Source organism: Ptiloglossa arizonensis, chromosome 14, assembly GCF_051014685.1.
Source record: "Ptiloglossa arizonensis isolate GNS036 chromosome 14, iyPtiAriz1_principal, whole genome shotgun sequence".
NCBI classification, from domain to species: domain Eukaryota; kingdom Metazoa; phylum Arthropoda; class Insecta; order Hymenoptera; family Colletidae; genus Ptiloglossa; species Ptiloglossa arizonensis.
In genome coordinates, this window is record NC_135061.1 from 3,742,746 (window position 1) to 3,769,318 (window position 26,573).

Genomic DNA, 26,573 nt, shown 5'->3' on the forward strand with positions numbered 1-26,573 from the left:
TTAAAAGTTCGATCGGGTGGACGATCGGTGCGACGAAAATTCGCGATTCAATTTCTCCGCCATCTGAAACGAGATCGGTTGAAATTCGAACTGTAACTATTCTCCGTTGAAAAATGTGAAAAATGTTGCAAGTCGGATTTCAAATTTTCGGTAAATACGATTTCTCGTATATCCAAGTTACGCGTAGTAGCACACTAGGAGACAATGTACGTATCGATCGCGTTCGGTGAAAAATCGGCGATCGTCGTGCACGAGTATAAGCGGAATCGTTCGTCGTTGTCGAAAGGTAACGCGACCGCGTGGTAGCGATCGGGAAAACCGATTAATTTGGCGCGTACGGGGCGAGCGATCATTAGATTTCACCCCATGAAAATTGAGTTTTCCTCGTTGCCGAAGGGATAATCTTTGGTAGCCTCTGGCCCGTTGCGTACGAACAACTCTGTCGTCTATCCGGCAACACGGTCTCGAATGCGTGCGGCTATTTATTAGGCTGTCGCGTAGGTGTGCACGCGTGTGTGCTCGTGTGTGGTTGCAACGCTGCGGCGACAGTGGCGGTGGTGGTGGTGATGGTGATGGTGATGGTGGTGGTGGTGGTGGTGGTGGTGGTGGTGGTAGTGGTGTGCGCGTGCGACGGTGGCGGCGCGTAACTTCGGTTCCATTATTGAGCGATCGGGCGATCGAAAAATTCCCGCGCTTTTTCGCGCGCGACCCCCCGGGTGGGGCGAGCCGAGTTGCGATTGGCCGCGCGCCCAGTCACCCTCGCGCGCTCGCCGCGGTGGTGGGGAGGATGGACTGTACACCCTCGGCAGGTATTTGTCTAGGCTGCAGCTATTGACCAGCTATCGATATCGTGGACACTCACCGATATTATATTCGCCGTCCTTCGTTTCTACCACCCTCGCCCGCATTTCCCTCTCCCAACGGCATCACCGTAACCGCCTCGCCTCGCCTCGCCTCGCCTCACTTCGTCTTCATCGCCCCGCCTCACCTCGTCGCGTTCCCTCGCCATTTCGTTTCTCGTTTTGCCCGCTGGCAGCGCGAGTTCCGTCGAATTTCGGTTAATGAATTATACGCGTGCACGTTGCAAATTTTATCGCCGAGCGCGAATATATATATATATATAGGAACCGCGCGTACACGGTATACACGCACGGTGAATTATACAACGCGCGAGGGAAATTGTTGTAACGCGAGCGCGCGACGTAGGTGATCGTAGGTGAGAGTAGGTGAGCGTAGGTGAGTATAGGGGAGTCGAGTGGAGAGCAGGGGAGGGGGTCGGTGGCGCGCGAATTCGCGGCGGTAAATTCCCGCGGTTTTTTGAGTTCGGTCGGCCAATCGCGGCGCGGGCGGCGAGATCTCGCACCGAAACGAGAAATCAATATGGTATGCAAATGCTCCGCGGAAGCGGTATCATCGTTTGGGAAAACAACCACCGCCACGGGGAATTCGGAAGGAATTTCGGCCGCGAGCCCGTCGATTTTTCAACCGAGACGCAGACACCGGGTATGCCGAGCTCGCGATCGAAAACGTGGGATTTTCCGGTAAAGGGGTGAAATTTCGAATCGAGACACGAGGTGGACTCGGTGGGTGGTTGGGTGGTTGGGTGGCGGTGGCCCGTTGCGCGCCGTTTAAAACGTTTCATCGATAAAGACACGGAAGCACCGAAACGTACGCGATGGATGCGCGTACGCCGAGGTTAGGCCAAAGTACCAGCCCGCTACGTAGCTGAACGGGAGCCCAGTACGCGGGAAGGGTGATTATTAATGTAAGGGGTGGCCGAGCAGGAGTTACTCGCTCGTTGCTAGTCGTCGAAAAGAACGAAGGGGTGAAACGAGCGCGGCGAAATCAATGTCGGCCCCCTTTTTTTCTTTTTTCTGTTTTTTTTTTCTCTTTTTCTTTCCCTTTACCCCGTCCCTTTTCGTTTTTCGTGCTCGAGGTCCGCGGAGCTAACTCGATTCGACTCCTCGGGCGATGATTTCAAAGGAATGTTTTCTTAAGGATCCGTGCGTTATCCTCCGCGATGCGGATAGCAGCCCGTTTCGATTAAATAGCTCGCATACCGACGAGGTTTGCTTCTTTTATTTCTCTTTCTCTTTTTTTCTTTCTCCTCTCTTCTTTTTCTTTTTTTTTTTTTTTTTTTTTGCTATCTCTCGTCCGGAAGCGGATCTCCGGACGAACGAGACTCCTCCAAGGGTCCCGGTCATACGCGGCGCTGACCGTACGGTTCTCGAGACTAATACCTTCCGATTGACTACGCTCATCCCTTAATGAAATTCTTTCTACCCGGCGCGACCCGCTCGCTGGTCCCGGGCCGGCTTTGCCGTCGAATTTTCTCATTATTACCGATCCCCCGTCCCCGTTCACCGTCTCCCGTTGCTATTCTTAGTCGTCGAACGGCCGCCTCGATGAATTCGATCGTTCGGCCCGCGTAAATCGAACTCGTTCGCGCGCATACCGAGCGACAACGTGCTCAGTCAACGGTGTCTTGGAAACCACGGTTCTAGCGAGCCGCATTGAGCAATCCCGCGGCGTGCTGCATTAAAATTAGCCACAATCGGAACGCACGATCGCTCGCGCAGATTATAATAGTATATTAATTTATTGATTATCGACTGGCCGCGATGCAATGCGGTATTCATAGAATTTACTATCAGTCCCGGGGACACTGAATGCATGCATTAATCTCGGACCGATTTCCTCGCGGACGAAGATCGATCGACGATTTTACGCTACGATCTTTCGACCGACGAGTTCTCGCCGCCTGTGAAAAGGGAACGTCCTAACGAGCCCAGACACCGACTATTTTTCTTACAACGTTTACAGACACTTTCCAGCGACAACGAGCGTTACTCTTTCCTCCTACGTCTTTCGATTTTTGTAATTTATTTATTTATTTATTTATTTATTTATTTATTTCGCGAACGGTATTACAGTGAAATCGACGCAAATATTTTCGGTTCAGGTTTTATCGAGATACGGAGCATTTTTCTAAACGGTTTTCGTATTTTTACGAGCCACTGCGATTTTTTCTATAGTTTTTCCAATTTTCGAAACACTCGACGATCTTTCGGTCGGTTGTCAGACTTTTTCTACACGGTTTTCAGAATTTAAAGACACTCGCCGACTTTCTATTAGATTTGAAAATCTCTTTGCGATTTTTTCTATTTGTTTTTTTTTAGATTTTTAAAAAACTGGACGATTTTTGTTCACTTATCGCATGTTCGCTGGATTCAATTTTTTGTACGCGGTTTTTGGATTTTAAAGACACTTGGCGACCTTCTATTAGATTTTCAAATTTCTGTGCAATTTTTCCTATTCGTTTTTTCAGATTTTTGAAAAACTGAACGATTTTGAGTTCACTTATCGGATTCAATTTTTTGTACGCGGTTTTTAGACTTTAAAGACACTTGGCGACTTTCTAGTCGGTTTGCAAATTTCTTTGCAATTTTCCCTATTCGTTTTGTCAAATTCTTGAGACTCGACAATTTTTCGTTCACTTACCCAATTTCGTCTAACTTAAATTTTTTATACATGCCTTCCAAACTTCAAAAAATACTTCAAATTTTATTACAATTTTCCCTATTCGTTCGATCGGATTCTTGAGAAACTCGACGATTTTTCGTTCACTCATCGAATTTCGACTGGATTTAATTTTCTGTACGCGATTTTCAAACTTTAAAAAGACTTGAGACACTCTATTAAATTTTCAAATTTCTTTGCAATTTTTCCTATTCGTTTTGTCAAATTTTTCAGAGACTCGACAATTTTTCCTTCACTTATCGAATATCGGCTGAAACTTGTGACTTTCTATTAAATCTTCAAATTTCTTTGCAATTCTTCCTACTCGTTTTGTCAAATTTTTCAGAGACTCGACAATTTTTCCTTCACTTATCGAATATCGGCTGAAACTTGTGACTTTCTATTAAATCTTCAAATTTCTTTGCAATTCTTCCTACTCGTTTTGTCAAATTTTTCAGAAACTCGACAATTTTTCCATCACATACCCAATTTCGTCTAAATTCAATTTTTTATACACACCTTCCAGACTTCAAAAATACTTCAAATTTCATTACAATTTTCCCTATTCGTTCGATCAGATTCTTGAGAAACTCGACAATTTTTAATTCACTTATCCAATTTCGTCTAGCTTCAATCCTTTATACGCGCCTGTCAAACTTCAAAAAATACTTCAAATTTCATTACAATTTTCCCAATTCGTTCGATCAGATTCTTGAGAAACTCGACAATTTTTCCTCCACTTATCCAATTTCGTCAAACTGAAATTTTTACCCGCGCCTTCCATACACCAAAAATACTTCAAATTTCATTATTTCATTATTATTAAATTTCAGATTGGACAATTTTTCGTTCACTAATCCAACTTCGTCAAACTGAAATTTTTACCCGCGCCTTCCATACACCAAAAATACTTCAAATTTCATTATTTCATCATTATTAAATTTCAGATTGGACAATTTTTCGTTCACTAATCGAACTTCGTCAAACTTCAATTTTTACCCGCGCCTTCCATACACCAAAAATACTTCAAATTTCATTATTTCATTATTATTAAATTTCAGATTGGACAATTTTTCGTTCACTAATCCAACTTCGTCAAACTTCAATTTTTACCCGCGCCTTCCATACACCAAAAATATAATACTTCAAATTTCATTATTTCATCATTATTAAATTTCAGATTGGACAATTTTTCGTTCACTAATCCAACTTCGTCAAACTTCAATTTTTACCCGCGCCTTCCATACACCAAAAATATAATACTTCAAATTTCATTATTTCATCATTATTAAATTTCAGATTGGACAATTTTTCGTTCACTAATCCAACTTCGTCAAACTGAAATTTTTACCCGCGCCTTCCATACACCAAAAATATAATACTTCAAATTTCATTATTTCATCATTATTAAATTTCAGATTGGACAATTTTTCGTTCACTAATCCAACTTCGTCAAACTTCAATTTTTACCCGCGCCTTCCATACACCAAAAATATAATACTTCAAATTTCATTATTTCATCATTATTAAATTTCAGATTGGACAATTTTTCGTTCACTAATCCAACTTCGTCAAACTTCAATTTTTACCCGCGCCTTCCATACACCAAAGATACTTCAAATTTCCTTTCCCTACTCCTTCCACCAAATCTCGTCCGGACCGTAGATCCGAAATAGTACGCGGTACTAGCATTGGGCGGGATTCGATGTCGGCTAATTCCCGTTGAAAAATCCCGGCGTTCCTCGGGGCAAGGATCTCAGCCGGTCCAAGCAAGCTGGATTTCGCTAAGGCGTATCGGTACGGAGTAGGTGGACGACGATGGATACTCACCCGTATGCAGGCGGGTATGTTGTTGTACATGGCTGAGCTGCTTGAACCTGCGGTCGCAATAGCTGCATTTGTACGGTTTCTCGCCGGTGTGGACCCTGATGTGCTGTACGAGCTGGTGGTTGCTGGAGAATGACTTGAGGCATTGCTGGCACTGGTGCGGCTTTACCTCGTTGCCGGCGATCATGCCACCCGGACCGACGCCGATCGGACCAAGAGCCGCCAGTCCGCCCGGCACGCCGCCGCCGGGTCGAACCGCCAGTGCACTCGCCGCGCCCAGCTCCCTCGCGTGCATCTGCATCGCGCTCTTGTGCATGAAGATCTGCGAGAAGAACTGCCGGGGTTAGTTGGTACGCTGCACTTTTTCTCGAGCAACGGAGGATGGCAAATCGACGGAGGACCCGACCGCCTTCCGACCCTCGTCGATCGCCATCGTCTCCTGGACTTCCAGGGGCTCGCTCGACGCGAGCTGCCTTTGCCCTTTTTTTCTTTAACCCTTCTTTATTTTATTTTATTTTTTTTTTTTTTTTCGTTTAATGATTGTAACCCACCGGCTCGAATTTACCAGTGTTCGGATTCATCGAAGACTCGAGACGTTTGGATTTGTAGGAATATACATTAGAAGATTTGGAGGAAGCTTTCGGAGCAGGGACGACTATGGGTTTTCTAGACGCGTAAATGGTGAATTATTTAATTGAAATTTTTATTGATTTGAATTTTTTAAATTTCTTTCTTTTTGGAAGCACGTTACGTGGATTGTGATTCTTTAGATGAATCGGAAGTTTACTCTACTTTTTGTAGAGTTTGTCAAATAATTTATGTATCGAAGAGACAGGAGCTAGTTGGAATACGAATAGAATTTTAATATATTACTTTACGGTGAAAAATTGGTAAAGTAATTTTCAAATTGCAGAGACAGGCACAGAGAGGGAGTCGGTACGTGGACAAAATTTGGTCTTTTTCTTTTACAAAGCTCGCGAAATAATTTACAAATCGGAGTGACTACAAAGCGAGTTGAAACGTGAAAAAAAAAAAAAAAAGAAAAATTCAAACCCGCGATACAGGAACGGGTACACAATGCTTGGAAAGCGTTCAACGCGGGATTCGTGAAATGGATCGAGTCGGGACTGGTAAAGCGGGTCGATCGAAACGAAATTCGAATTCGAGTCGTTGTCGAAGGCTTTATTTATTTTCTCCTCGCAGGGCACAGGCAGTCGCCTCGACCTCGCCCGTTTTGTTGCGCGCGGACGGTTCGAGTCGATCCTCGCGATTTTTTCGCGCGATTCTGGGACGAGGAGAATCGAAAAATGAGGACACGTAGCGATAGTGTTCGTCCCTTTGGTCGTTCGTAGACTGAGCTCGAAACGTGGACAAAATTTCGGCTCGTGTTCAAGCTTCGTAAAGCAACGTACGAATCGGAAAAAAAATGGTACTGAGCGAGTTGAAACGTGGCGAAAGTTTCAACGTATACTTTCGCGAACTTGGTAATATAAGTTCGGGCGCGGAGAAAATTTAAATTTGTCCTTTTACGAGATGAAGCTTGTTAAGTAATTTTCAAATAGGAAGAACCGGTACAGAGCGAGTTAAAACGTAGACAAAATTTCGACTTGTTTCTTCGTAAAGCTGGTAAAATAATTTCCAAATCGGAGAAATCGGTACGGAACAAATTGGGGCGGTGAGAAAATTTCAATTAGTTCTTTTGCGAGAAGAAGCTTCTAAATTGTTTCACAAATTGAAAATACTGGTACGGAGCGTGTCGAACAATAGTCAAAATTTGGACTGGTTTCTTTTCAAAACTGGTAAAATAATTTCCAAACTGGAGAAATCGGTACGGAACAAATTGGGACGCGGAGAAAATTTTAATTATTCCTTTTGCGAGAAGAAACTTCTAAATTGTTTCACAAATGGAAAATACTGGTAGAGAGCGAGTCGAACAACAGTCAAAATTTGGACTGGTTTCTTTTCAAAACTGGTAAAATAATTTCCAAATCGGAGGAATCGGTTACGGAGAAAATTTCAATTAGTTCTTTTGCGAGAAGAAGCTTCTAAATTTTTTTAGGAAAATATTGGTACAGAGCGGGTCGAACAATAGTCAAAATTTGAACTGGTTTCTTTTCAAAACTAGTAAAATAATTTCCAAATCGGAGAAATCGGTTACGGAGAAAATTTCAATTAGTTCTTTTGCGAGAAGAAGCTTCTAAATTTTTTCAGAAAAATACTGGTACAGAGCGAGTCGAACAATAGTAAAAATTTGGACTAATTTCTTTTCAAAGCTAGTAAAATAATTTCCAAATCGGAGAAATCTCTTTTGCGAGAAGCTTCTAAATTTTTTCAGAAAATTACTGGTACAGAGCGAGTCGAACAATAGTAAAAATTTGACTTGGTTGCTTTTCAAAGCTAGTAAAATAATTTCCAAATCGGAGAAATCAGTTACGGAGAAAATTTCAATTAGTTCTTTTGCGCGAAGAAGCTTCTAAATTTTGTCAGAAAAATACTGGTACAGAGCGAGTCGAACAATAGTAAAAATTTGAACTCGTTCCGTTTCAAAAGTGCTAAAATAATTTCCAAATCGTCGAAATCGTTGCGGCGCGTTGTTCGGTGGTAGTCCGTGACTCGACGATCGCGAGTCGAGTCGAAAAAATCCTTATTCGCTTATGAAAAGGAGCCGGTATCCTCGTGACCGGTACGTGTATCCCATTTCGGGTTCCATGTCGTTGAAGGACTCTGAAACGCTGGTGAAACGGTTGCGGGTTCGTTCTCGGTGAACTGGTATAGGAAGCGCGTAACAGCTGTCCGCGAAGCGGGGTTCAACGACCGGTCGGTGGTGGTTTTCGAAAGCGAACCGATCCGATCGATGTTTTTCGAGTACGCGTAAGTAGGCGCGTGGTGCACACGATGAACGAGGTCTCCGGTCTCTCGCGCTCGCACGAGTCGCGTTCCTCGACGCGATGAGGAGGAACGCGAAACTGCTGTCGGGGCCGTGTACGAGCGGGTGGAACGACGAGGAACGCTCGATTTCGGGTTCTCGTCGAGGGAACAGGTGTTGCTCCCGTCGCTGCGCGGGTGTAGCCGAAAGAACGAAAGGGTTAACGTTGAAACGAGCGTGTACGGTGCATAGCGAGAGCTCGCGGCGGAGAAAGAGAGAAAGGGATTCGGCAGCGGGCTAACGGTAGAGGCAACTTGGTCGGAATTAAAGAAGGGAGAGAGGCCAGTGTTCCAGAACGGACGCGGGGGAACGAACCAACGAACCAACGAACGAACGAACGAACGGAACGACGGGGGCGGAGCGAGCCGAAGCTACGGATTTTATTAAAATATGTTAAAACTGTAATTAAAATCGAAAAATCTCGCGAGAAGTTTTAAGAATCTTAGACTGCCCGGGCACCCTTCCCGCGAGCACGACGGAGACGCTCGACGACGACGACGACGACGACGTGAATCGGTGGACGCACGGCGACGGGACGCCCGAGAGCGAAAGAGAGAAAGACGGAACGCCGTCGCGGAGCCACACCGAGAGAATTGAAATTGTCCCCGAGGGTTCTCAAGTTTCCGCGACTTTCAACCCTTTCCTTCCGGACGTTCCCTGGATATTCGAAGGGCGACCTTCGACACTGGGCATCCCTGATTCTTAATCCCCGTGAGAGTGGGAGAGCCTGCGGACTCGATTCCTCGTTTTTTCGACCCGCGCCCGTTTCTTTGCTACCGAGACGAATCAATCCCCAGTCCCCGGCGAGTTTCTCGTTCGATGAACATCAACGTCGATCGTTGTTCTCTACGTTGTTTCTCACCAGCCTGGTCACCCCGCGTCTCCGCGTTTTCTTCCACGATTAACGCGATTCGAGGACACCAAGGGTTCGTCAGAGGGAGGATAAACGGTCGGAGAAGTCTGTTCGGGAATTTTTAACGACCGTCTCGAGTGGAGCTCGAGATTTTTCTCGAAAACGACGACCGATTCGTAGGTTGAAGGAGAGCTCGCGAGCCGCGAATTTCCCACCGAATGCTAATTGAGTCTCGCGAAGGCTCCCTCGGCTTTTTCTCGAACTCGAAGACCATACGTCCATTAATCAAATTTTTATCTCCCGGCAGACGGAAAATTGCGTTCCGTCGCCCGCTCGTGGCGATGGCGGCGCTCGGAATCTTTTTTTCTGATTTATCGTCGTCGTCCTCGTGGTCCTGGCGGAAAAAACGCGAGAGGAAGCGAGAGAAACGAGCGCGTCTACCGCGAGAAACCAACGGAGACGAACGACGGAAAGAGTTGCTTGCCCGCGGGCCGCCGCGTCGGCTTAATGTCCTTAATAATGGAAAAATATATCAAGCGACACCCAGTGTATTTCCTAAGAAACATCCCTCATCCCTGCTTTCACCCTTTTGCTACCGTGCTTCGTTCGAGGCTTCGAGTTCCAACGCGTTACGGTTTCTTCGATGGACTTCGTCTATGGCGATCGCTCACGGGGAGATCGGTTTCGCGAACGGAACAATAATCGAACGAGAATCGTGGAACAATTACGGGGGAATTCACGGATAAATTCTTCTCGATTATTCGGGTCTAACCCATGTTTAACGTCCGTGAGATTTAAGGGGAGAAACAACTTGAGAAGAGGGACAACCTGAGAAGAGGGACAACTTGAGAAGAGGGATAAACTGAGAAGAGGGACAAGCTGAGAAGAAGGCCAACCTGAGAAGAGGGACAACCTGAGAAGGGGGATAACCTGAGAAGAGTGACAACTTGAGAAGAGTGACAACCTGAGAAGAGGGACAACCTGAGAAGAGTGACAACCTGAGAAGAACGACAACCTGAGAAGAGTGACAACCTGAGAAGAGGGACAACCTGAGAAGAACGATAACTTGAGAAGAGCGACAACCTGAGAAGAGTGACAACCTGAGAAGAGGGACAACCTGAGAAGAACGATAACTTGAGAAGAGCGACAACCTGAGAACAGCAACAACCTGAGAAGAGTGACAACCTGAGAAAAGTGACAACCTGATAAAAGTGATAACCTGAGAAGAGTGACAACTTGAGAAGAGCGACAACTTGAGAAGAACGACAACTTGAGAAGAGTGACAATCTGAGAAGAGTGACAACCTGAGAAGAACGACAACCTGAGAAGAGAGATTCTAGGAGGGACTCTCGAAACAAATCCAACGTAGACCCAATACGGACCCAAATTTCACGTCTAACGTGTCGATTGTAAGATTTCTGCAAGTTTCACTCGAGAACGAAGAAAATATTGCGACCGTGGATGCTACTTACAGGTAGAGGGACCTCGCGATACTTAAAATACCGGGGCTCGACGTTTTCCGTAGGAATTGAGCTTCGGGGTATAAACTTAATTACAACGGAATGGAAGAAGTTCGAGTGTATCTCCAAGGATACTAACTGGTCGAAACGCGGACTCGTTTCGGCCGTATTACGCATCGTCGTTCGTTTAAGAAGTAACCGTCAAACTGAATGCACTCTGAACTGTGCAATTCCGAGGTAGTAAGAGTAACGGAGCAGCGTTTATCAGAATTTGAAGTTTACAAATTTTTCAAGGCGTCTCTTTTTAAGTTTACTCTTTTCAATGTTCTAAGCTTTCTTCGTACTCGTCGAGTGCTAGATTCGGGCTAGATATACGTCTTATTGTAAATATTGGGGAATTTTTGCCTCTACTGTCCTGGGATTTCTTTGTTCTCGTAGTTCTCTACGTCTTGCTACATCCTGTCTATGTCTCTGGGTCTTGGGTTCGATCTATGTATGTCGAGTGTACGTTGCATCTACGTTAGGTCTGTTTCGTCCGTTTTGGGCTACGTTAGGTTCCATATTACCTATGTTTCCATATTATATTGGGTCCATATTACGTCTAGGCTAGATTCTTTAGGATCTGTGTTAGGTATATGTTAAGTCTGTGTTTTCTGGGATCTATGTACATCCATGATAGGTCCTTTCTAGGTCCATGTTTATCCCATATCGTAAATATAGAAAACCATTTGTATAAGCACCACTGATTATTTACTGCCATCCCCTGTCTTAAAATTTCTTTGTCAAAGAATCTACTCTTGGGTCGAAGCTAGGTGCATGTACGCCCGATATTGTCAAAATCGAAAGTAATTTTTTGTTTGAAAACACCGTTTACTTTCCCTCCTGACTTTTCTTCAGAGTCCATAGCGAGACGAGAGCTATCTTAAAGATATCATAAGAAAGCATCGTTGTATCGATGTATCGATACTGAAAAACACAAGTAGAACACGTACGATATTGTCAATATCTAAAGTCATTTTCTGAAAACATCGTTGACTTTCCCCCTTAACTTTTCTTCAGAGTCCACAGTGAGAGGACAACTATCCTAAAGGTATCGTAAGAAAGCATGGTTGCATTCCGAAAAACCCAAGTCGAAGGTACTCCGTTCGTCGAAAGAGCTCGCGAACCTAAACGCGGAGGAGGATTCGCGTACGATCGCAATTCGAGTCGGGTTTTCGCGCGTAATCGAACAGGCTCGGGGATAAGTTGGCCCCGTTTTACGAAAGGGATCCTTCGGATCCGAGCGACGCAACCCTTTGTCTCTCCCTCGGCGCAGTAAATTACGGCGGAATAACATTGGTCACTGGAAGTAGGCTACTTTATACACTTGGAACACAAAGCAAAGGTCTCACCTGCTGACCATATGCCTTTTCTCCGTGCCACACATACGTAGGTAACGTGTTCCGTCCACCCACGCACGCCGGCCATCTAGCACTTCGCATGTGCTATTAACTCGAAGGTATGTGTGCCTCTCTGTACACACGCTCGGCGCAGGCCTCCCGTGCGCGTGTGTGCGCGCGTGTCTGCGCGGAGACAACGTCCAATCTAACCTACCTAGCGTTGCCTGACTCATTCTCCTACCTACCCACCTATCCGTCTAAACTGCGCCCGCGAGTAGTGCCGTAACATCGAGGAAAAGGTGGACCCTCTCTCTCTTACTCTCTCTCTCTCTATCTCTCTCTTCCTTTCTCTGTCTGTAATCGTCGGCTTTAATACGTCCGAATCGCGGCACCGTGATCCGCTTCCTGTTACGGGGCCCAAGACCGGTCTTTTTCGGTTACCTCGACCAGGGTATTCGCGAAAACGATGCTCGTCGACCTTGACTTCGAGACGACACATCTCGAGCCGTAGGAACCGAATCACGAATTTCCGCGTTAACGAGAATACCGTGTACTCCGCTTTCGCCATTTGCAACTCGACGTATTTGCAACTCGGGCAACTCGCAACTCGAAAGACTCGTAACTCGCGAAACTTGCAACTCGAAAGACTCGTAACTCGAGAAGCTTGCAACTCGTAAGACTTGCAACTCGTAAGACTTGCAAGTGGAAAAGTTGTGGGTGAAATTATTCCCCCACTAGGAAAACTTGCAACTCGAGAAATTTTCAACTCGAAAGACTTGTAACTCGAGAAACTTGCAACTCGAAAGACTTGCAATTGGAAAAGTTGTGGGTGAAATTATTCCCCCACTAGGGAAACTTGCAACTCGAGAAATTTTCAACTCGAAAGACTTGTAACTCGAGAAACTTGCAACTCGAAAGACTTGCAATTGGAAAAGTTGTGGGTGAAATTATTCCCCCACTCGGGAAACTTGCAACTCGAGAAACTTGCAACTCGAGAAACTTGCAACTCGAGAAACTTGCAACTCGAAAGACTTGCAACTCGAGAAATTTGCAACTCGAAAGACTTGTAACTCGTAAAATTTGCAGCTCGAGAAACTTGCAACTCGGAAAACTTGCAACTCGGGAAACTTGCAACTCGTGCAACTTGCAACTGGAAAAGTTGCGTGTGAAATCGTTCCCCGGTTCCGGGAAACGTTGGAACGAAACGGTCCAGGAATGATCAACTAGCCAACGAAAGAAAATTTCCCAAATGGGAAACGCGTGGATACGTTAACGGTAGTCGGTGTCAAAATAGCACGTTCGAAACTCGGCTCCGGCTCCGGTGTAATAATCGTCGATCCTCGTCTCGCCGGCGGTGTCTATACACGCGATTGTACACCAAAGTCCGTGGTGGGAAACGAACCTGCGCTACAGGCAGTTAAAGTCATCGTCGTAGGTTTCCCTTATGATATTAATCACGCGTACGCCTTGCCGTGTAGCCACGGAGTAACAATCTCTAATCCTCGATCAAACGGGGCTCGATTAGCCCAATAAGAGGGCAACGACAAACGGCTTTACATACTTGGCCTCGGTCGCTTTCTACTCGGTCTGTACTACGGAGCTCTGTAGTTCCCTTAAACGACGTCGAAGCTTCTAATCCCGCGGACGAGATCGAGCTAGAGGCGAGCGTCGCCAATTCGTCTTGGTTTTCAGATAAAAGGGTCAGAGGTCCCGTTGGATCGTCTCAAAGTTCCTCTCGGTGCGTCTCGATCGGTCGTGCGTTCGAGCGTATTCGCGCGGATGTTTTCTCCTTCGATTTGCGGCTGGGACCGTGACCTTGGATCGTTCTTTTTCCACGGAACGTTTCGAAATGTCCGTTTTCGCGCGCGTACCGTTATCGTTCGGGCACTCGTTAACCCTCCGGCCGTTCGAGCCGCGCCACGGAGTTATTATTTCCGTGTACGGTGGTCGCGGGCCCTATCGAGCGAGTCGCATTCGCGCTCGCTCGCGCGTTTCCGAAGCCTCGTAACCGCGACCTCTGCCTACGCGCTTTCCCTTCTCGCGGCGTCCGGCGATCTTCTAGGTCGAGCAAAAAGAAGTCCGCTCGAAACGAGCTCTCCCAGTCGTAGTCCCGTCGACGCGGAACGGGATCCGCGGAGGACGAATCATCAACGGGGAACGCGTTGTAGACGGTTTCGGTACCGAATGGTTGATCGGTGGTAGCGTAGACCCCGATAGGAGGGTCGCGAGTTAGGAAAGATCGCGTCTACGACGCGGTGAAGACGAGCGGCTCGAACCGGGCTGGGGAATATCGTCGATAATTACCTCGTGCGGCAAGTGGTGATGAGGATGCTGATACGGCGGCGGTACGTACGGCGGGTGGCTCGGATGGTTGTGGGGGTGAGGTCGGGGATGGTTTTGATGCTGGGCTTGCGGCGGGAGCGGTTGGGGCGCAGGAGGCGGTGTCCAAGGCCCGTGGTTCGGCCCGTGGGTTTCATTGGTGCCATACATCTTCAGGGAAGAATCCCGAGCACGCGACCTGAAGAGTCCCTCCCGCCCTCCACGCACGGTGATACGAAAGTCTCTGATACCGACATGGCTACCCTTGTTCCAAGCCGCGCCGGGGACGCGCTCGACACCGCAGCTCCGTTCCTCCCTCGGATATCGTCCGCATCGTTTATACGTTTACGCGGTTCCTCCTCTTCGTGTCTAACGTTCACTCGCACGCTCGGGCTCCCTCTTTGCGCAACGAAACCGGTGAACACCGGGAACACCGTACGTCGTACGTCGCGTGAGAACGGGACACTCTTCTGGCGGGCACATCTGCGCGCGCGAGGGCGTAGATTCTTCTTTTGTCCGGGGACCGTGAGCGGGTATCCTGCCGTGTGAGAACGGTAACGTTCCACTTTCGCGTGCTCACATTTTCAGCCGCCACGGGCAACGCGGCGACGCGGTACGCCCGCGATTTCAACGGGAACGCGAACCGTACGACAACCCTGGCCGATCCCGCACGCTCGCCGTTATTTTACGCGACACTCGGGGAACAACGAGTCCTCGATCTCTCGTGGACGATCGCGAGCAGAAACCCCTCCCCCCCGACGCGGTACTTTTCAAACGAACACACCCGTTGAGAACTAGAATTCCTCGATAGATCCGAACGCACTCTGGTTTTCCGCGGCTTTTGGATCACTGCGCGCCACGATGCTTCTTCTCTCTCTCTCTCTCTTTCTTTCTTTCTCTCTGCGTGTCCCCCTCTTTCTCTCTCTCTCTCTCTCTCTCGCTCTCTCTCTCGCTCTCGCTCTCTCTCAGATACACGCACGCACACACTCTCGCTCGAGATCGAAAGCCACCGGGCGCGGAAGATCGTGGACGACGAGGAGGGGTCGTCGCGCGGGAAGTCCACCGATCCGACTATCACTGTTCCGAGTGCGCGTAAATTTCCCGCGACATTCTTTTTTTTTTTTCGCAAAATACTCCACGGGGGTAGCTGGCGCGTCCGTGATCAGAAAAGCCGCGGACGCAGCGCTGTGCGCCAGCGTGTGGCGTCTCTCGCGAACTAAGCCGTACGTAGGGGGGGACAGCGCGATTTCTTGGTCTCCGGGCGCTGTGCGTGCGCTAAACGGGGGAAGAAAAAAAGGTGGAAAGGCGCTGATAACGCGCCGCGACGAAAAATCGCCGGCTACTCGAAGAGATATCGATTGAAATAACACGATTCCGGGGAACGCGAGCCAATCGGCACCGCTGACACGGCGGAAGGGGCCAATCGTGCACGGTTCTGTCTCTCTTTCGCAACCTCCCTCGCTCTATCCCCTACTTCTTCTCGTCGTACGCGTCCTCCGCCGGTTCCCCCTTTCTCTCCTTCTCCTACGACGTGTGTGTCTCTGTGTGTTCCTCCACTACTCCTCATCGCGCTACCGCCACCGCCGCAACGTTCGTTGCTGTTGCTTCTCTTCCTCCACCCTCGCCGCGCGGACTCGCCGTAGAAAGAGAGACCGCTATCGTTCTAGTAGCGTTTAGACGCTCCAGGAAGTATACAACGATCCGGACGGTCATCCTCGACCTCGTACGCGGATTTTTCCATCGTCGTCGACTGATTTTTACATCATCGTCCACTTTTACGCGATTACTTTCGGCACCGCCGACGCGTCTCACGGTTTTTTCATACGCCACCGGTGGATCCGATCTTTTCACCCAACGACAGGTTTAAGCGGGTTAAGCTTCGCGCGAGGGCGAACTCGTTTCTCCTCGTCCCTAAACGCGACACCGGCCACGACGAAACTCGTCCAAGCTACCGGAGCCATCGCGATCGGAAGTCCAACCGCGCCTACGCGGGACCGATACACCGACCGGGATCCGACAAACGTCCATCGACACTTTTTTACGGGGATTTTTTCCGACTATTCGTCTCTCGACGAACCTACGCCCTCCACGGGCTTCGATCGGGTAAAGTTTTCAAAGATTCGCGACAAGAATTCACGAAAGTTTCGACTTTTGCCAGTGGTTCGTTTCTCGACGAGCCTACGACAATGGTGCATAGTCGCGGTTACTGAAAATTTGAAACGAGAATTTCACGAGAATTTCGACTTTTCACAGCGGTTTCTTTCTCAGAAACGGGGGTAAACGTTCTGCACGTGTATTTACACGGGACTTGAACTTTTGCGATAGGTTCGTTGAGAAACGAACCTACGCCAATGTCAAATTGTACACAGTCGCGGTTACTGAAACTCGAATCGAGAATTTAACGAGAATTTTTAATTTTGAGATCGATTCGCTTCTCGACGAACCTACGCCAATGTACAATTATACACAGTCGTGGTTATTAAGAAATTCGGATCGAAAATTTAAAGAGAATTTTGATTCTTTCGATCGATTCGCTTCTCGACGAACCTACGCCAATGTCAAATTATACACAGTTGTGGTTATTAAGAAATTGGGACCGAAAATTTAACGAGAATTGAAATTTTTGCGATCGAATCGCTTCTCGACGAATCTACGCCAATGCCAATTATACACAGTTGTGATTATTAAGAGATTCGGATCGAGAATTAAAGGAGAATTTTTATTTTTGCGATCGTTTCGCTTCTCGACGAACCTACGCCAATGTCAAATTATACACAGTTGTGGTTATTAAGAAATTAGGATTGGAAATTTAAAGAGAATTGAAATTTTTGCGATCGATTCGCTTCTCGACGAATCTACGCCAATGTCTCGTTATGCACAAACTGGTTAGTAAAAATTCTAAACGAGGAATTATTCGGGTTAACGTATCCAGATTCGATCGAACGAGAAGTAAGATACACGGGACTTTGCGATGTCCTCGAATTCTCGCTGAGCCAATATTGTCAGCAATTTAGGGTATTCGTCGGAGACGAAGAATCTTTAGATGCCTTTGGCGATCCCCGAATGGATCTCTAATCGCGCGCAGGTGGAACCCACGAAAAATACGATTCGAACGCTTTCTCGACGTTTCGTAATTCTGTCGGTAGACTACGATTGGACAAACTCGCCAAAAATATCGGGCCGGGATTCACTGAGGACAAAGTATTCGATTTTCAGGCAGACAAAAGTATCTGGCTTTCGCCGAACAGGATCGGTTAACTTTCGCGAGCTCGTGTCTCTGTGTACACCGAACGAATCTCCAATTACGCTAGTCGTTGAAAATTCTGATAGAGAATTTATAGACGACAAAGTATCCAGTTTTCGTCGATCGATAAGTCGAATTCGTGGGACTCTTCGGTGTGCTAAAATTACGGAGTCTGGTATTGCCAAAAATTGTGGACAAATATTCTAGGAGCTCCACTACCGAGTCGAGTAGCTTCGTTTTACGTAATTTTTGAATTTTCTACGTAATTTTTCGGAGACTTCTACTCGTTGTAAATATTGGAGGGGAATCGTGATTCGGTCGAACCACTCGAAGTTCATTATTACTCGCTTGTTTCGATAACGATACTCTACTCTAGATTCTATCTGAGAAAAATTATTCACTCTTCAGTGAAACTTCCGGTACTCCAAAATTGTAATCCGTTGTAAAAATCGCAATTATCGAGGCAATAGAATTTCGTCTGCTCTAAACGACTCGAAATAAGTTTCTACTCACTCGTTTTGTTGACAATATTCTACTCTAGATTCTACTAGAGAAACATTATTCACTTTTCAGCGAACCTTTTACTTCGAAATTGTAATATGCGTCTGCTTCAAACGACTCTAAACAAGTTTCTACTTGCTCGTTTAGTTTACAATATTCTACTCTAGACACTACTCGAGAAACACTATTCATTTTTCGGTGAACCTTCCGGTACTCCAAAATTGTAATCCGTTGTAAAAATCGTAATCATCGAGTAATAATGGAACTGCGTCTGCTCTAAAAGACTCGAAGTAAGTTTCTACTCGCTCGTTTAGTTCACAATATTCTACTCTAGACTCTATCCGAGGAAAATTATTCACTATTCAGCTGTTACTTTTCCGTTATTTTTCGTTACTCCAAAATTGTAATCCTCGTCTGCTTCAAACGACTCAAAATAACTTTCTACTCACTAATTTACTTCACAATATCCTACTCTAGACTCTCCCCTACAAAAATGATTCACTTTTCAGCCGTTACCTTTCCCTTACTTTTCGTTACTCCAAAATAGTAATCCACCTCTGCTTCAAACAACTCTCAATAACTCTCTACTCACTAATTTACTTCACAATATCCTACTCTAGACTCTCCCCTACAAAAATGATTCACTATTCAGCCGTTACCTTTCCCTTACTTTTCGTTACTCCAAAATAGTAATCCACCTCTGCTTCAAACAACTCTCAATAACTCTCTACTCACTAATTTACTTCACAATATCCTACCCTAGACTTTCCCCGCAAAAAATCATTCACCTTTCATCGAACCAATCCTCACTCAAAAATGTCAAACAATCCGTCATAAATACAAGAAGAATCGCGATGGTGGAATCGCGTCTCCGCGGAACGACTCCAAGTAGGTTCCCACGCGGCCCGTTCCCCAGGGTCCCGACTAATTCGATAATTGGACCTACGAGACCGTGCGAATTACTCGTTCGCGCGATTCCTGGCATTTTTCCAGCCGGTGGTCGTCGTGTTTGACGATCGGCTGGTGAAAAATTCCGCGAAGACGACCGTTTCCGCGGATCTCTCTACAACGAGCGTTGCGTAATGCCGCGCAGCGAACGAAAATAAGCTCCCGATCGAAAAACTCGCGCGCACGCTGCACCTAGGGGGAACCAGGGGGTGGGGGGGACGCCTCGAGCAGCCGGCTTCTTCGTAACGGATCGCCATCTTTCTTCCCTGGCTTGTACAAATTATTTTGGGCGTGGAGCGCGGCCGAAGGTTAGTGCCATAGTCGAGCGCGCGCTAAAACTGTGTCCGGCTAGAGGCAGAGAGAGGAAAAAATAGGGCGGGGTCTCTTTGTGAAGCAGACTTTGCCTATCCATCATGGCCGCTTTATCAACGACGTCACGATAAGACGTTCGCGCGCAGGCACGCGCGTATCGCTCGCAAGACTCGAACGGGAACGGAAGATCGGGAACCGGGGCTTTTTCTCGGTTTCCACCTGCCTCGACTATTTTTTTCTCCTCTCCTCCCATGGAAGGTGAAAGAATAAACGAAAGAAAACCGAGAAAAGATTTTCAACGTCGTCTCGAGAACATTTCCAATTGGATCGGTCTAGTCTCCATTTTTCTTTTCTCTCACTCTCTTCTGCGCTCAAGGATGAGCTCCAGGGTACACGGTTTTGGGAAATGAACTCGTTAAGTTCCTACCGCGAACTCGTTCCCCGTAGGAGCGTTCGCGGCGATAAAACCCCGGCGAATCTCTCGCGAGTCGTGTTTGTTGCATCGCGGCTACGGAGAAAGTGTATCGAGCGATATCGAGCAATGCAGGACAATCGAGATACCGCATTCAAAGTCCGCCCGCAACGTTGACCGAGGCGGTAAAGGTCGCGCAAAAATAACACCGAGTGTCCCCCCTTGTCCCCCATCCACGTATTTTAAACCCCCTCTTATTGGTGTCTTTTCTTTTCCAGAGTTCTTACGGAGATTTTCCGGAGATATTCGGAGATCACGGAGATTGTCCCGTGGAAAACGAGGTTCGTGTGCCGGGGCATTACGATAATTGTCACCGGTTCCGTGTCGTTATTCGTCGTTGTTGCACCGCGGTTTGCTGCTTCGCGATTAAACGAGAAACAACACGAGAGACGAGGGGACGATTCGTCGTTTCGCGAGAATCGATGAAAATTCGTTGCATCCGCGATATCGACCGTTGTATCCGGTCGAGATCGGAGCGAGAAGATATTTTTCTATCGCGGAGAAATATCCACGCGTGTTAATTTAGAACGGGTACAAGGTGATCCGTGCGAACGGAGCACGATCGATCGAAGTACCATTACCGAATCCACGATACCGAGGTACGTCATTGACGAGTGCGTGGTCGATAACGCGTTCATCGACTACGCGATTCATCGATCAGGATTTATTCACGATACTTCTCCGCTACGAATTGGGTACTTAAGATTACGAAAATTTCGATCAACTGGTGGAAATCGAAAGTCGAGAATATACTACACCGTGGTTTTAAGTTTGCACAGAAAGTGACCATCGTGAGCAAAATTTTCGGTTAATTGGGGTTCGAACGAGAGCGAGTGAAGACGTTTAACGTTTAACTATATTGTAAAATATTAACGTTGCTCTATGGTGAACAAAAAGACGCAACTGTCATTGTCCTATTCAAACTTGGAGCACGGTTAGGGTTAATTCTCTCGTTTCGAACGCGTTTATTTCAAAATGGACCAACACGAAGATTTATTGAAACGATCGCAAGTTGTTTAGGAAGAACGATCAAAGATGAAAGGGGACAAGTTATTGGAAAAATCGAGAGGTCGATAATCGTCACAGCTGCGAAGTAAAAATGATTCTCAATTCGAGAGAAAATTACAACGGAGCAAGTCGAAGATGGAAACATCGGGTGTACACGCGTTCGTACGTGTCTATTTTTACGTATTATTTGAACGCGGGATCGAGCGTTTTCCCGTACCTTGCAATTAGGAATCGATTGCGCGATACAAACGCGGCCGAAGAATGTACTTGCCGCTTTGCGAACAACGAAAGCACAATATCGTACTTCGTATTACGATTGGGTCTATTAATAGTGTCGACAGTGTTCGCGAGGTCAAATAATTGCGATCGAAGATTCGATACATTTCTCCGTGTGTGTGGTCGTTCTCCGTTCACGATTCTTACAGAGAAGCGTGTTTTCGGGTGACGGAGGAGGATGCTACCTCGAGATCAAGATCGGTGGATTTAAATCGATCCGACGATGTCCACCTTTTCAACGACAAATTTTCAATTTCCCGCCCAGCGTGTCGCGCACGTGAACGCGGCTACACCGAACGCGCACTCGTTGAAATAAATCGGTGTGGACGATTCCCCTGTACTTTTCGTTCGTTCTCCCTCTCTCGCGTTTAATACGGTTCAACCGCACCCGACACTCGTCTCGATCGTTTCTGCGTTAACCCGCTTCTTCGGGTGAGCGCGCTCCAGGGATTATCCCGCGAAGAAATAAAGGTGGGAAAAAAAGAGCGTGAAAAAGATGGAGAGGAAAAAAGGAGGGAAAAGGAAGACGGTGGAATGAGGAGGGAAAAAAAAGAAGATGGAAAAAGGAGGTAAAAAAAAGGGAAGCCGAGAGAAAGAAGTAGCCGCGGGAAAAGGAGTATCGAAGGTCGAGGCGCGCGCGTTCCCGTCGCCATCCCTCGGCGAAAGTACTGACCACGGACAACTCTCGGCGAGAGGGAGCCGAACGAAAGAGACGGAAAAAGTAAAAGGAGGCGGAAAAAAGAAGAAAGAAAGAAAGAAAGAAAGAAAAACGACGAAGAAGTTACGGGCGCGGCGAACGGGGCGCGGGAGGATCGAGGGGGTAGAGAAGATCGCAATAAAAATAAACCGCGAACGCCGGGGCCGTGGCCGCGCGAGCGAGCGAGCGAGCGAGCGAGCGAGTCAGAGAGCTAGAGAGCGAGCGGTGAGCGAGCACGCGAGCACGCGAGGGGGGTGAAAAGCCAAGCGCAGTTGCTTGCGCGCCTCTTCGGAAGAACCGGAGCAACGAAAGAAGAAGGTGCCGCTGGTGAAGCCGGCCAGGGAAATAAGAGGAATAACGAAAGAAGCAAATAAGAGTCTCTCTGTGTGCCTCTTCCTCCTTCTCCTCCTCCAAACGACGACCATCTCCTCCTCCCACTCCACCGTCACCATCGTCACCACCACCACCACCACCACCACCACCACCACCACCACCACCACCACCACCACCACCACCATCACCATCGCCACCGCCACCGCCACCTCCTCCTCCTCCGCGATTTCCCCACCACAGTGGCGTAGCCTCCTCTTTCTCTCGGTTCTGGGTTACCGGTGGTGGGGGAGAGGCAATGAACAAGAAGGCGAGACCCGCGGAGAGGGAAATCCCCGTCGATGAGAGAAAGACGCACAGCCCCGCGGGAGAAAGATGGTCGGACACCGGCCAAGACGGAGACTCGACTCGCGGAAGCGAGACGGTACGAGAGAAAAACCAGAGGACCAGACAGAGAGAGGGAAAAGTCTGACAGGCCTTGGCTGCTGCAGTCGTTTGCCAGCCGCGTTGCCAAGTCTCATTTGTTTATCATAGTTCGCCGGCCTGGCCTTTGCTATCTTAGAAAAAAATCGCGTCCCAATTTTTCGAACGTCGATCGTGTTTTTAACCGCCAATTTACACCCGAAACCCGGTTCGAGCAAACCTACGACCATGTGGGACGTTGATCGAGAACCACGAGGATTTCGGCGGTGTTTCGTTGTACAAGCTCGAAGAGGGGAAACGGCCACTCGAGCGATCTCGTTCGAAACGATTCGCAGTTGATCAATGGTTAACCGTTACGCGTTGGAAAAAACTCGAGTTCGCGAATCGCGAGTCCCTCCCCACCATTGTTTACGTTTCTTCGGCGCGAACGACTCGCGCGGCCGACGGTCCCGGACGAGACCGACGCATACGCGCGCGGAATCGAATTTTACGCGGTATTTAAAATTCTAATTTTTTATACCCTCGCGGTTTCACCGGTCGACGCATCCGCGGTGATACCGCGTTGAGAATCCGGCCCGAGAGACGTTAACCGGCTACGTTTTTTAACGTAGGTTCCTCGAATCGCTCGCGCGAGTAATTGAAAACATCTTGCGGAGATATGATTGGAAACGGTGGAAACTTTCGAGTTCCCGTGGTTCTCTTCCTTCTTTCCGCGTCTCGTTGGACGGTACGCGTCTCGGATGGAAACTCGGTCCTTGGAAGAAAATTATTTATCTCTGGAATAAGATCGACTCGATTTCGCAAATTTCCAACGAAATCGACGATTCTTACTCGCGAGATAGGTAAACGTCTTTTTCGAAACTGTAGGAAAAATTTTCCTAATTCATTCCTTCCGCCAATTTTCCACCTACTTTCTCCCCAAAATTCGATCTTACCGATCTCTTATTGGAAAGAACGAATCTCACATTGTGCCTTGTGTATATATTCCGAATCGTATCTATCGGTGAATATCGAAAGTTGGAAATACCGAGTGGATCACTTATGCGCCGAGTGTACATAAATTATCTCCTATTCCTCTGGTAATTTTTCCGAGAAGCACGACTAGTAGATTATTCTCTATTATTAACAAGGACCGACGCCGCGCGGTCGAAAACAATCCAAAGACGTTCGGTAAAGAGTACCGAAATGGAGTTGAATTTCTAACTCTATTTGCACCAGAAGCATCTCTGGTTATCTAGGAACCGATACCGCGTATTATCACGCGTTTGATATTTTTCCAGAAATCCGTGTCCCACATCGACGACTTAAAAAAAGTTTCGTTCGGTTTCGAGGCTGACTCGAGAGAATCCTGCTCCGAATCGCGATGAGAAAAGAACGAAATTGGCACGGTCGCTGGTACAAACGGCGAGATAGTAAAAGCGATTCGCGAGATTTCGGCTTCTTCCTTCTTCTTCTTCTTCTTCTTCTTCTTATCCTTCTTCTTCTTCTTCTTCTTCTGCTCCATTGTCGCGTGGACTCGTTTCTGAGTCATCGTGCGTGCACGCACGCACGCAAGCAACCACGCACGCATGCACGCATGCACGCACGCACTCTCTCTCGTGCGCATGCGTGTTCACGTGCACGCGTTCGTGCTTCACACTCCGCACGCGTATAAATATGTATGGATGCGTGCGTGTTGCGTACAACCGACGTCGGCGGCGTGCATTTACACTCCGCCACGCTCTTCCTCCTCGGCACCCCCTCCTCCGCCCCACCTCGCGCATTACAATCGATTTGCATACAAATATACCGGGCATCTCTATGGGTGGTATGTTTATTAGCGAATCCACGTGGAAATTCTGCCGCCTTATTTATGGCCGGCCATTTTTCGAAGACCCTCGACGGAGAGTGTTTCTTTTCAGCCGGCAGGAAAACCACCAGTCGCACGGTAATTCAAACAATGGAGGATCCTTTTCGAACCGGAGTCTCTCGTTACGTAAGATGTTCGAAACGATTAGATTCTCGTCTCGTTTCGTACCGCGGGGATTTTTCAAAAATCGATATCCGCAATGTCAATGTGCCCTTTCGGGGTAATCATTCGGAGCGAACGAGTCCTTACTGTAAATAATGTCGAGATTTAATTTTTTGGAATATAACGATTCTTGTCTCGCTTCTTCCTGCATGGATTTTTCAAAAATTGATATCCAATACGTCATCGTGTCCTTTCTGGGTAATCATTCGGAGCGAACGAGTCCTTACTGTAAATAATATCGAGATTTAATTTTTTGGAATATAATGATTCTCGTCTTGTTTTGTCTCGCGTGGATTTTTCAAAAATCGATATCCACTACGTCAACGTGCCCTTTCGGTGCAATCATTCGGAGCGAACGAGTCCTTACTGTAAATAATGTCGAGATTTAATTTTTTGGAATATAACGATTCTTGTCTCGCTTCTTTCTGCATGGATTTTTCAAAAATCGATATCCTTTCCTTGAACGTGGTCCTTTGATATAATTTTTTTGAACAAACGAGTCCTGTGATGTAATTTTTTTGAAGAAACGAGTCCTTTGATGTAATTTTTTTGAACAAACGAGCCCTTACTGTAAATAACCTCGAGATTCATTTTTTCGGAAAATAACGATTCTCGTCTCGTTTCGTCCCACATGGATTTTTCAAAATTCAATATCCACTTCCTGAACGCGGGCCTTTGGGGTAATTTTTTTGAAGAAACGAGTCCTTACTATAAATAACCTCCCTACTTAAATTATTCGAAAAATAACGATTCTCGCCTAGTTTCTTCCCGCGTGGATTCTTCAAAAATCGATATCCACTCCCTGAACTCCTCCCTTTGATGTAATTTTCTTAAACAAACGAGTCCTTACTGTAACTAACCTCCATTTTGAATTACTCGAAAAATAACGATTCTCGCCTAGTGTCTTCCCACATGGATTCTTCAAAAATCGATCTCCACTCCCTGAACGCGGCTCTTTGGTGTACCTTTTCAGGACAAACGAGTCCCTGAATAATCTCTAGTGAAAATTTTTCGAAAAGCAACCCTCTCGGTGCCGGTCCCGAAGACAGCTCGAAAATTCCCGACGATTCTGAGCCCTTTTGTTCCTCGCGGGCGAGTCGCGCCGATTCGTGCAGCGGCGGTAATTTATTAACGAGCTTCGTGTATCTTTCGTCGGGTTTTGTTACGTTCACCAGGGTGGATCCATTCATTAGTCACCGCTCCCTGAAATATTCAATTGCCCCGATGTCAGCGAAACACGCGTCGGAAATATCTCCGTAAAACTGTCCGTCCGTACGTAAAATCGATCGGTCGGTCCGCGACGAAGTTTCAAACTTCCCGCGGAATCGTCGCCGGCCAATCCGAGTCAACGGTCCGAGAAACGAACGACGCGCGGGTTACGACCACCCGCGCGCCGAAACTCGATCGCGTAACACAGAGTGCTCATTAGGACGCAGAAAAAGAAGCAATCGATACATCTTCGACGCGACGACACGAGATACGCGATTAACCGCGCGCGGCTCGTATCCGTTTACAATGCGCCGCCGATGCGGTCGAGTTTTTCGTCGAGTCCCGAAGACGCCATTTTTTTCTTCTCTTCTTTTTCTCTCTTTCGTACGACTCCGCGAGAACCTCGCGACGAGAACTCGCGCAGATCCGCGTAAAATTCTCCGGTTCTGCGTGGATAACTAGTAAGTATATTAAGTTAACGTATATTTTACGAGTTCGATGTTTATTGTTGCTTTTCTCGGTTTCGAGAACGGATTCGTAACTCGTTTTATCGATTTCGATTCTCGATAGCTTTTTTGTTGAATTTTTAAGGGATTGTTCTTCTTTGAGAAGAATTCTCACTGAGAACTTATAGTGGAAATTGGAGAACTATGGATATCCATCGTACGTGTTGAGTGGTGGGTAGTTTTCGGTTTTTGATAGTTTTTCGTTGAATTTTTAAGTGATTGTTCTTCTTTGAGAAGAATTCTCACTGAGAACTTATAGTGGAAATTGAAGACCAATTTTTATGAGATTATTCTTCTTCGAGAAGAATTCTCTTTGAGAACTTATAGTGGAAATTGAAGACCAATTTTTATGA

The 26,573-nt window shown here is 47.0% G+C and overlaps 1 protein-coding gene across 12 annotated transcripts in view; it reads right to left on the reverse strand.

Annotated features, from left to right (window-relative positions):
• Dati (zinc finger protein datilografo) overlaps window positions 1-26,573 on the reverse strand; it is a 128,249-nt gene that overhangs the window by 66,299 nt on the left and 35,377 nt on the right. For 11 of the 12 annotated variants that reach the window (XM_076326360.1, XM_076326356.1, XM_076326355.1 and 8 more), the window contains exon 3: window positions 5,350-5,680. In XM_076326360.1, the coding sequence (XP_076182475.1) occupies window positions 5,350-5,680 (331 nt within the window). The remainder of the gene's footprint in view (window positions 1-5,349; window positions 5,681-26,573) is intronic. The other variant, XM_076326353.1, reaches the window with a different exon arrangement.